This window comes from Suncus etruscus, chromosome X (genome assembly GCF_024139225.1).
Source record: "Suncus etruscus isolate mSunEtr1 chromosome X, mSunEtr1.pri.cur, whole genome shotgun sequence".
Classification (NCBI taxonomy): Eukaryota; Metazoa; Chordata; class Mammalia; order Eulipotyphla; family Soricidae; genus Suncus; species Suncus etruscus.
In genome coordinates, this window is record NC_064868.1 from 94,576,719 (window position 1) to 94,588,599 (window position 11,881).

Below are 11,881 nucleotides of genomic sequence, written 5' to 3' on the forward strand. Positions count from 1 at the left end.
TATGAGGCTGCAAGCTTATCACACCAATACTCCTGCAAGTGCCAACACATTAACAGGCAGAGCTGCCAAGGGACATACCGGACTGTGGAGGAACTTGTGTAGAACATTCTGGCAAAAGGTTTACTCCTGAAATGGGGTGCTATGTAGAGGATAGCTGTGAAAGGCAGGTCAGAGTAAGCACCTCTGGATTCCTGTGGATGAGCCCCTGGTGCCCAAAGGGCCCTGCAGCTTTTGGGGAACTGGAGATGGGAGAAAGAAGGGTGCTTTGAAGCACCTTTTAGGCTACCCAGTCCCTACCTATCTCTCAGATGCATTCCGATGCATCCGCTGAAGGGGACCCAGCCTCCTAACTGTGACCTACAGGGACACCCAGAAGAAATAGATAGGGTTTGGGGTATCTCCTACCCCAACCTTGACCTATAAATCTTCACCCTGAGCCAGGGCTTCAGAGTTTGGTTCCCGACAAATCCCCCTGAGCTGCACCTGGGGGCCTCGGGATCCAGAAGCCATGGGAGAGAGGCCTTCTGAGGCCCAATTAAGAGATCAGATGATGGAGTTGGGAGCTTTTCGGGTGAGAAGACCTGGGCTGATCCCCTGGGCCTGTATAAAGCACTGGGCAGTGTGCCCAGGGCCATGCTCAGCCATGGCCCAGCATGGCGGCCCTGAGGACAGCACCCAGCCGAGCATCTTCACCTTTACCAACAACAATGCCACCCAAGGTGAGGACGTGAGGACTTGGGGTCCCTTTCTGAAGAAAAAGAAGGCCTCTTGGGAGCATTTATTCCTGGGGGATCCATTTGCCCCTCAGTTCAGCTTCATTGGCTCAAGCTTGCAGGGAGCAGAGGAGCCTTTAGGAGGAGACTCAGGGAACAAGCAGGAGACTGGGGGTCCCCTAGGGTTATGTGCTCAACTCACTGCATCAGGGTCTCAAGGTTCTGGGTGGAATGCCATGAGGGTTACCGTGCAAGTACCAATGTACTTGGAGAGATACAACGGGGCCCTCTCTGGACCAGACCTGAGGATCACCCCAATGCCTTTGGATTCTTAGCAGTGTTTCCAAACACACTTTCTTCCCAGACCAAAGGCAGAATGCAAGGGGCCTCAGGTAAGCTGGGAGGGCCCTGACCTTTGTTTGTGGACTTCTACTCCAACCTGCATGATGTGGGGTGCCCTCACCCCCAACTGGTTCCAACTGTGCTTCTGTGATCTGCTGCTGAACCCAACTACTGTGGGCAGATCAGCTGAATTTGCTGTGGGCTCTGGCCCAGTCCTCATCCAGTCATGGAGAAAACATGGGGGCTTCTGGGGGTATAGTATGGATGGGAAGGACTTCTCTTGGCTGGTCCTTGCTTGGCAATAGTGACACTGGCCCTATGCCATTGGCTCTGACCCTGCACCCTGTTTGCCACCATTGCAGAGACCATCAGGGCTAACCTATCACCCCCTTTGTACTTAGTCAATCCCCTTAGCTCAACACATGTTCAATGGTCTGAAGACCTCATTACCTACCACCCCACTTAGCCTATATGAACCATTTGTTCCCCAGTGGCACCCCAGAGTCCAGCTGTTTTCATTTGCTTTTTAAATCTTGCTTCTGACATTTTTATGTTATTTTGCAATTATGTAATAAAACCTTTCCAGAGCTCCAGATGAAGATCTAGAAACATAGGTATGTTCCTCAAGTCTTGTCTCTGCTCGACCCACACACTTCCTCCTCCTGCGCTTCCAACCCACAGATTGGCTGAGCAGCCTTGCTAGTGCTGCCTTATAAAATGTCTAGAACTTTCCAGGGAACACATAGGCCATGCCATCTCCTCTGAACACCCTTTTGCCTGGGAAGGAAAGCCCAGCTGCTCCTCTGGAAGAACTTCCAGCCTTGCACGCCCCTCTGATGCCAGCCCACCTTAGGCCTTGCGAAGGGATGCTGGCCACTGAGCCCTTCTGAAGCTCTGGGCTAGGGTGAATGGTCTGGGGAGGCCTGACCTATAACTTCTGGGCCATGATGCCAATTGGCCACCATGGTTTTCCTGTCCACCACGGGGCGTCTGAGGTGACAAGGTGCCTATGCCAACTCCTCTGGCTACTGCTGCAACAGAACAAAATATCACTCCATGTGGACAGTGTAGGCTGGGTTTTGAGGGCTGCTCTGTCCAAGGAGTGGGGGAATGTCCCTGATCTCAGACTCCACCTTGATATGGCCTCTGCATGCTTGGGTCCAGTCCTGCCCCTTTTTATAGAGGCTTGATATGGCCTCTGCATGCTTGGGTCCAGTCCTGCCCCTTTTTATAGAGGCCACAGCTTGTTCAGTGTCCACAAGCCAACCCCCAAATGACTGAAGAGCTGTACAATGCATGCTTCCTACCACTTCAGCCTTATCCCCAGCGTGTAGGATCCCCTCTTTTTACAGGTTCCCTATCTAATATATATACTTTCTAAGCTGTATGTATATTTTTTAACTTTTTTGTTGCAATTCGCATTATACAATGCTATTAATAATGACTTCTAATGCACATATTTCCATCCCTATACCTCCCAGTGTACCTCAGCACCGTCCCTCTGAAGCCCTCACTCAATTGTGTGGCTCAGTTCTCCCGTCATGCTGCCACCACACTGTGTCACTATAGTCCCACACCAGAGTGATATTCTATCTATCCCTTTCCTCTGACTCCCACATTCAGCACGATTGCCTCTACTTTAGGGAACCCCCTTATGGGGTGATGGCCCACCCCAAAGACCTCCTTGTGGATTGACCCCCTGTCCAGACCTTGTTTCCAAATAGGCTCACATTTTCAGATTCTGAGGTTGCAGGTATATTCCAGGGGGAGACATGATCAACCCATGGTACATGCATTCATTCATTCTGCATCGTGCACCCAGTATGTGGTATGCCATGGGAGACAAATAAGCTGTCCTAGGGAGGAAGAAGGGATATGTCTGCAGTGAAGTGGCTGGGCCATTGGGATGGCCTTGAGGGCCCTGAGGGCTCCAGACTTTCAGCTGGGCCTTCTGAAGGAGAGCATTGGTGCAGAAGGTAGAGTGGGTGCGCAAAGGGACCCACCAGTACACTTGGTGCCAGCACTCTGCTCACTTGGTGAGCATTGCCCAGCCTTGGGCCCAAGGGAAGGAGGTGTAGTGAGGGACTCGCTTCTCTATCCCTCCTGCCTACAGGCCCCTTTGAAGGCCCGAACTACCACATAGCTCCCCGTTGGGTGTACCACATCACTAGCGCCTGGATGGTCTTCGTGGTTATTGCCTCAGTCTTCACCAATGGGCTGGTGCTGGCTGCCACTGTGCGCTTCAAGAAGCTGCGCCACCCTCTCAACTGGATCCTCACAAACCTGGCTGTGGCAGACCTGGCCGAGACCCTCATTGCCAGCACCATTAGTGTCTTCAACCAGGTCTCCGGCTACTTCGTGCTTGGCCATCTGCTGTGCGTGCTCGAGGGTTACACCGTCTCCCTGTGTGGTGAGCGGGGGTGTCCTGGAGGGTTCCAACTATGTGAGAGACTTTTGGGAGAGAACCCTGAGACTGGGCAGGAGAGGATGGAATCCTCACTGATGTGCCTTCCCTTCTGGAGAGCAGCCATTCTCAGAGCTTAAATGAATAGACATAAGGTCCAGCTCTGTATCCCACAATTCACCTCCTGTACCCATGAGCCAGAGCTGTGCAGCTCCCCCATCCTTCTGGGGGTCCTATCCCAGAGAGTGACCCAATAAGTCTGTCTTCTGGGAGTATGGGAAGATGGAGGATCTGTCCTTGTGTGTGCCAGGCAGATAGGGTCCCTACGAACCAGCTGAACTCTCAGGGACCCAGCTCAAAGAGGACAGAAAGGTTGAAGAGAGGTGGGTAAGCAGTGGGTGCCGGATCTCAGGACTTCTTCGGGTGCCAGGTCAGACTCTCATGTCCCTCCTCTGCTGGCTGTCTAAACTGCCATCTGCTTTGGGCTCAGTGGCTGGAGGCAAGACAAGGGACCTGTACAGGGAAGGTTGACCTGGATTTCACTCCGTATGCTCAGAGTTAGTCAGTGATGTCCTCAGACCTCTAGGGACATATGTGGGTGCTACCAGAGGTGGGGCCACAATCCTGGTAGTGACAGTCATGTCACAAGGTGCTGGTGCCTGTCTCCTGGATGAACACTGAAAGTGTTTATATTAGCACTGAAAGTATTGGGCATTTTCTGGGGTGAGCTAGTTTTGTGGTCATATCAAGTAGTGCTTTAGGGCAACTCCCACCTCAGTGTTTGGGGATACCAGTCTCCCTGGTGTTGGGGATCCTCCACCTGCCCCTCAGCCGTCTGTCTGGCCCCACCGCTGAGAGTGCTCTGGGGATCAACTAGTGAGGTGGGTACAGCAAGAAGGGGTGCAGCTGTCTAGTCATCATGAAAACACCCAGGGATGATTAGGGTCGTGCAGACAAGGGTCTTTCCATACCCCTCATGTGCCTTGATATCTGTGCACAGGTCTTTGGGGTCCTGGAGTTCAGAAGCAGCTGGATGGACTGAGGGCTGTAATCTGGGGGTGTGTGGCATGCACAGGACTCATGGGAGGTGCCTGGGTCTTGCATTGAGGCCTGGTGGCTACAGGGTGACAGCTGGAGAGTGTACTTCAGTGGGAACATGGTCTGGGTACAAGAGGGCAGGGACACAGAGGAGGTGAGTGCCAGGGAACATGGTAGGCAAAGAGCCTGAACTCGAGTTGTCTATGCTGGCCACACTGCATGAAGAGGATCTGGGCCAGGTAAGCATCTGTCTGTCCCCTAGCAATCATGGATCCCTGGTCCATATGTCTGTCCCCTAGCCATTATGGGCCTCTGGTCTATCTGTCTGTCCCCTAGGCATCACAGGCCTCTGGTCCCTGGCCATCATTTCCTGGGAGAGGTGGCTGGTGGTGTGCAAGCCCTTTGGCAATGTCAGGTTCGATGCCAAGCTAGCCATTGTGGGCATTGCCTTCTCCTGGGTCTGGTCTGCTGTCTGGACTGCCCCGCCCATCTTTGGTTGGAGCAGGTAAGACCATGGGGGTGCCAGGGAGAGCGGGTGGGTCCACTGTGGGAACCCAGGCAAACCTTTCTTGTCTCCTGTCCCTGTGGGCTAGTGAGGAACAGTAGGCAGAGCCCACTCCCCCAAGAACAGGAATAGGTGTCTGAGGGGATGAGCTTTGTTCATGGTTCACGAAAACACAGAGAAAGGGCCTTCTTGAACATTCCAAGACTGCTGGGGTGGTGGAAACATGTGAGCCTATATGTCTTTTTTTTTTATCCCACACCCCGAGCCTATATGTCTTGATTGAGGTGAAGACCCAGTTCATGTGGATGTGTCTTAGCTGCTGGTTGCTGTGTTTTGGTCTTGTTGCAAGTTCTTGACTCAATTTTTGCAGTGTTTTAGTGGGATATTTCCTCAGGAAACATGCAGCATTCTGGTAACTAGCCCAAGCAAAATCTGTGTCCACAGTTCCCAATGTCCATCTCAGAAGCACTACCTAACCTGAAAACGTATGGCCGGAGGAGGCCCAGGGGGCAGCCTCATCTAATCTCTCATCCTCTCCCAGCAAGTCCATCTGCTAAATCGACTTTCCAGATCTTCAACTTTTCCCCATTGGGATCCTTTTTGTCCCAGAAACTCTTTGCTTTGGGGTCACACTGGGCAGTTATGGGGAACTAATTCTGACTCTGGGCTCAAGGACCACTCCTGACAGTACTCAGACCACCTATGGTACTGAGGATTAAAGCCAGGTCAGCCACTACAAGGCAAGTGCTTTAATTCCTGCAATTTTTCTGAGACTGGATCTATGGTTATTAAGTAGATAGTTGAATCAAGCATGTGCTGCGAATAAAGCAAGTCTTTTGTTTTTGATTTTGGGTCACAGCTGATGGTGCTCAGGGATCACTCCCAGCAGGGCTTAATGACTATATGGGAGGCTGGGGATTGAGCTTGGGTCGGCCACATGCCAGTCAATCTCCCTCCCCACTTCACTATTTCTCTAAGATCCAAGAAAGTAAATTGTAAACAGCATCTTTACAACATCCAAATTACTATGGGGCCGTGACACCACCACCCCAGTTAGATAGCTAAAGTCGGACTGATCTCAGGTGATGATTCAGGCATAAAGAGCAACAGGATATCTCACTGTCCCTTGGTAAAATGAGGTTCAATTGGAGTGATAACATTCTGGAAACATTTTGGAAGTGTACTGAATACTTGTGGTTTAGCTCAAAATGGTTCACCAGGCTGCAGTGCATCAGCATGGACTGTGGGGCCTTCTTGCCAGGTACTGGCCCCACGGCCTGAAGACTTCGTGTGGCCCGGATGTTTTCAGTGGCAGCTCATACCCTGGGGTGCAGTCCTACATGATCGTCCTCATGATCACATGCTGCATTATCCCGCTCAGTGTCATCTTATTCTGCTACTTCCAAGTGTGGTTGGCCATTCGCGCAGTAAGCACCTGCCCTCACCTCCCCTGCCCTCATCTCCCAGCCATCTGAGTGTGGGGCCATCTGTACAGTAAACCCATCATAAGGGCTATTTTGAGAGGGCATCGTGGTGTCCTGGGGCCTGGCTGGCATACCAAGGAGGACTCCACATAATCTTTGTACCCCCAGACCTCCTGTCCAGAGCCCCTAGGCTGAACTACTGCTGGCGTGCTCTTGTTCCCAGGAGTCAGAGCCTGGCAGAGTGGGCTGGGGTGCCCAGGTGCTGGCCATGAGCTGCCCTTACAAGAGCTTGGTTCAAATGTGCTGTGCACTCTCCAGGCCTTTCCATACACAACTGACGGCAACTACTAAGGGCTTTCTAGAAATGAACCCACAGCTTGGAATGAGTTACCCTTCCCTCAGGCCTTCATCCAAGGTCAGAAGAAACTCAGGGCTACACATGATGTGTGCAGAGCCCTTGCTGGCAGCCTGGTCCTCCAATACAGATCTGGATAATCTGAATGGAGTTGACACTAACCAGCCCCGAGCTGGTAGAACTCCTTTTGCTGAGGAGCCAGGCCAGGCCAAAACCAGCCTCTGGGGTGCCTTCCCAAGCTCTACAGTGACCTGGCCAGACTGGCAATGCCCCAGTAGCAGTGAGACACAATCCTGCAAGGATTCCCCAAATACACAGGACAGCAGAGTGCTGCCTGGCCCAGGCTCTCTCTTCAGGATGCCCCATCCCTGACCCTTGCTATCTCAGCCTGCCAGGCAACAGCACCACCCCACCCCACCCCCACTCAGCACCCTGGAGCCCCAGCATGCCTCTCCATCTCCCCCAGGTGGCGAAGCAGCAGAAAGGATCCGAGTCAACTCAGAAGGCTGAGAGGGAGGTGACACGCATGGTCATGGTGATGATCCTAGCCTACTGTGTATGCTGGGGGCCATATACCATTTTCGCCTGCTTTGCAGCTGCCCACCCTGGCTATGCCTTCCACCCTCTGGTGGCCGCCCTGCCAGCCTACTTTGCCAAAAGTGCCACCATCTACAACCCCATCATCTACGTCTTCATGAACCGGCAGGTAAGACACCACCACTCCCTGCTTGATGGGACCAAAAGAGTCCCCCTGGAAGAGCCTGTGGTGGGTCCTGCCTGAGGTGATAGGCAGGAGACTCAGACAGACCCTTGGGAGGTGCCCACAGTGATGCAGCTATTATCCTCCTGATAGATCTGTCTGGGCTGCTGACACACCTGCTCCAGCCGTGGCCAGACTGCAGATCCCAGTGAGAGAGCCTCTAGGCAGTGCTGCCCAGGCCACCAGAGTCTCTTGGGGCTGTGGCAGACAGTTGTCAGGTGTCACAAGCTGGTACACTGGGTCTTGCAGCTAAGACCTTGAGATCATGACTGATGGCAGCCAACAGGCCACCCACTTCCTCTTGACTTGCAAAACCTCCCCCACAGTGCCCCATCACACCTGAAACTCCCAAAGCCTAGCTACTCCTGTGGGGAGAAGCACACTGACCTCTCTCTGTGGAGTATTCCAAGAGAACTTTCTGGAACGAGCTCCAGGAAGCCTGGGATCTATGGGAACAAATGTGGCCTCAACTCCACCCCTCGTTCTCAGGTCATTGATGACAAAATTCATGGCTTTTGTTTGAGGTATTGCACATTGAGGAGCTGAGAGGAGTGCAGAAAAGCTTGTGCTGCTGTGTGGGCATTGCCCCTGGTGTGTCCCCAAAGCACAGCTGAGGGCATGCTCAGTTCTGGACACCAAGGCGTTCACCAGTGAATGTGCCTCAGGTGACTCTGGAGTACCCCTGCTGCCAAGAGTGGGTGTGCCTAGGACCAGCTACTTTTCTGGCCAAAGGGTTGTAGTGGGCCCAAATGCATGGACACTCATGGGAAGCCAGCATCTGTGTGTTCTCAGGCTCAGACTCTTCTTTCTGGAAACCTAGAAGCCAGGTGTGTTCCCCTTGGCACAGCCAGTCTGGTAGCTGAGTGTGTTCTGGGGCCTCCTTGACAAACCACTACCCGGGGGTCTTGCAATGCCGCAACTGTAGCATCAAGGAACTTAGGAGGAAATCTGACTCAGGCCTCACTCCCAGGGCAGAAAGAGGACCCTCTACTTGGAGACTGCTCCTGGCCCCTGCCCTCCCCTTCCCATGGTGCTTCCCTATGCTTGTGCACACATGCAGGACCCTGGGGCACACATGCTCACAGTAAGGGGAAGACACAGGTACTCAGTATGTGCCAGGTCGCACATACCCCCTGCACTGACTTGTCCTCCTTCCATCCTCTCCTCAACTGTCTGGTGTCTGTCCCCCCAGTTCCGGAACTGCATCTTGCAGCTTTTTGGAAAGAAGGTAGATGACGGCTCAGAACTCTCCACTGCCTCCAAAACAGAGGCAACATCTGTCTCCTCCGTGTCACCTGCTTGAGCCCCGCAGTCCCTGGTCCCCCTCCTGTCCTTCTCCAAACCTGTCAAAGAAATGGTGAGCAAACATCCACTGACAGAGGCAGCAGTGAAGTTTGGGAGCACCCCCGCTGCTGTATTGTCTCTGGGTTCAGGGGCGTGAGGGTACAAAGGAAAGCAAGCTGCAGAGTCACAAGTCCCTCAGCACACTCGGCACATCCTGCTCAGGTAGGGCAATGAGCAGGCCCTGTGGGCCGGTTCCCTCTCCTGAAGAACCCAAGGAGAAGCCGGGCTCACATAGAGCCCCGGGGACCCTCAAGAAGAGCCACCATTTGGAGGAATCCAGGCATGCCAGGCCAGAGCCATGAGCACCAGTAGCAGAAGGGCAGCGCACAAATGTGAGTTGGATGGGGAGAGCAGCAGGCCCAGGGATAGCAGCAAGAGGAGCAGGCAGAGTGTGCACGGTGCCAACTCCTGCCAACTTAGGCAATGTCTCTGCATCCTGCGGGCCAGATCCTGCTGCATGGCCAGCTGCAGCCTCTCCAGCCTGCTGATGCGGCCCTGGAAAGTCTTGATGATCTCCTGTGGGAACAAAGCTCCAGTTGTGGGCCAGAAGCAGTGCTGGCTGGAGGCATGGGGGGGTTGGACTTGAGCTGGCACTGCCTGGAAAAGTGAGCAAGGCCAGTGTGTCCAGAAGGGAGCAAATAAGACCCTGAAGCCAGTCCCCAGCTTGGCAGCAGCCCTTGTGACTTTCAGGCCCCTAATGGGCACCTGCGTAGTACTCAACTGGGCCCCAGCCCCTCACCCCAGCTCACCCAATCCTCCTTGGCCTTCTGGTATGACAGGAAGACCATCATCTCCTCAGTGCATGCCAGGCTTTGCTTGAAGCATGCTCTCTCCTCCAGGGAGTCCTGCAGGTGCTGGTTGGCCTGATCCTCCATTGACATTTGTCTGCAAGCAGAAGACAAAAGGGATCTGGCTACATGGGTCAAATGCCAACTTCTTCCCATCTCCCCAAGCAGCAGCATCCTGAGACTCTTCCAGAGCTGCATCACATTCCCTTGCACACACTCAGCCTCAGGGCTGGTCATACCACAGTGTTCCAGAACAATCTGTTGATGAAAGGAATAGAGCAGTCACATAAGACCACAGACTCTCCAGGAGGCCAAGCCAGGGTAGCCCAGCAGCGGGTCCTGTGCCAACACAGGGCAAGTTTGGAGAACTGGAAGGAATCTCAATAAACATTGGTCAAACACCAAAGCCTAGTTTGTGGTCATGCTTGTGACTGTAGCAACATCCAGAAATGAGGCCTCAGCTGATGCAGCACAGGGTGGGCTGAGGCAAGGAGCAAGGGGACAAAAGTCAAGGAAACCCTCTCTAAGAAAGTAACAGGTGCCCAAAGATGAGGATGGGGAGAAGAAATAGCTCTCAGGGTGGGGGGGGGATAATGGGCACTCTGAGGAGGGTGTGGCTGACACAGGTACCCCTCAAAACCTGCCAGCAAGATCGTTGTCAACCAGAGCACTTCAGCTAAATGAAAGAAAGTTACTTTCTAAAGCTGGGTACATAGCAGGGTGGGGAGGCCACTGGCTTTGCACACAGCCTACATGAATTTAAACCCCGGTACCACATATGGTCCCTTGAGCCCTCCAGGAATGATCTCTGAGCAGAGTCAGGAGTCAGCCCTGAACACTGCTGGCTGTGACCCAAACACACCCTCCTAAAAATATCGAGTCATGGGAGCCTAAACAATACCACAGTGAGTAGGGCACTTGCCGTGTATGCAGACAACTAGGGTTTAATCCCAAGCACCTTAGATGGATTCACGAAAATAGTCAGGAATGATCTCTGACTAGCATTAGGAATAAGTAAGCCACATGACTAGTGTGGCCCTCAATGTCAAAGCAATAAACAAAAACAAAAAAAGGAAGGAAGGACGGAGCACTGGGTGCAGGAAACAGGCTGAGAGCCAGGCACGAGGACCAGGCACACTGGACACATACAGTGGGGCTATGCTACCCCCAGGGCTCCTGTGTGCCTCAGGTGCCTTTGCCCTCTTGGCTTGCTCACCTGCATCTCTGCTCCTGGAGAATCTCCACCGAGACCTGCAGGTCTGACAGGCGCCTGTCCTGGAGGGTTCGGTAGGACGCTTGCAGGTCAAGGTGCAATTGCTTGACCTCTGTCAGCTCCTCCTCCGCTTTCTGCAGCATCCAGTGTTTCTTCTGGACCCATTTGGTATGGTCTAGAGCCCCCATCACAGACCTGCCCGCAGAGTAGTCCTGGGGACTAAATCTGGTGGCACTGTCAGACAGGCGCTGCTGGCCCCTTTGCTTGGGGTGCTCCCAATGCTGCATCTGACTTTGCCCCTTGTGCCTGCAGTGCTGAGACCAGCCACTGGGCTTCAGCTTTTGGAGCTGCTGGTGGCACCAATGCAGGCGGTGCTTGAAGTGGGAGATGGTGGTAGAAGCGTGATTATTCACCTTCTTGATCTGAGGTTCCTGGTGCTGTTGAGCTCTAGATACGGTGTTCTTGTCCCAAATGGCCTGCTCCACTTGCAGCTGCTCCGAGTGTTGGAGGATGCGGTGCCTGATACTGTCCTGTGTGGACTGCAACAGCTTTCTATTCGAGAGGTCATCATCACTGGGCACTGGAGACTTGCACAAGGGTGTGCTAGAAGGGAGGGTGGCACTGCGACCCTTGGCGTAGTCCTGCAGTGGGGTACAGGAAAGTAGACAAGAGTGCCCAGGGACGGCACTGGCAGAAAGGCACCCACCTGACATTTGCACAGCTCCATCCCTAGCAGCCTCTGCTCTGCCAGCCTTGCATGAAGCCAACCCCCATATGATTCTGGCACCACATGTGGATGCCTTGAGCACTGACAAGAGTAATCACTAAGCACAGAACCAAGGATAAGCCATGAGCACAGCTGGCTGTGACCCCAAAGCAAACCAACCATGTCTGTGTCACCTTGAAAATCATACTGCAAGGAAGCACCTGTTTGCAAAATGATAAAAGCAATATTTGCAGATATTTACAGCTCGTGCCAGGCATGTGGGAGACAC

The 11,881-nt window shown here is 53.4% G+C and overlaps 2 protein-coding genes across 2 annotated transcripts; one reads left to right on the plus strand and one right to left on the minus strand.

Annotated features, from left to right (window-relative positions):
• Nucleotides 1-643: 643 nt before the first annotated feature.
• On the plus strand, nt 644-8,844 carry LOC125998954 (long-wave-sensitive opsin 1). The gene is made up of 6 exons (XM_049766970.1): nt 644-719; nt 3,169-3,465; nt 4,834-5,002; nt 6,264-6,429; nt 7,248-7,487; nt 8,734-8,844. The coding sequence occupies exons 1-6, from the start codon at nt 644-646 to the stop codon at nt 8,842-8,844; spliced, it is 1,059 nt and encodes a 352-aa protein (XP_049622927.1).
• Nucleotides 8,845-9,009: 165 nt separating this feature from the next.
• Nucleotides 9,010-11,613, minus strand: TEX28 (testis expressed 28). The gene is made up of 5 exons (XM_049766971.1): nt 11,593-11,613; nt 10,890-11,527; nt 9,635-9,770; nt 9,302-9,401; nt 9,010-9,086 (listed from the first exon to the last, which is right to left on the minus strand). Exons 1-5 carry the CDS (start codon nt 11,611-11,613, stop codon nt 9,010-9,012), a joined length of 972 nt encoding a protein of 323 aa, XP_049622928.1.
• Nucleotides 11,614-11,881: the final 268 nt, after the last annotated feature.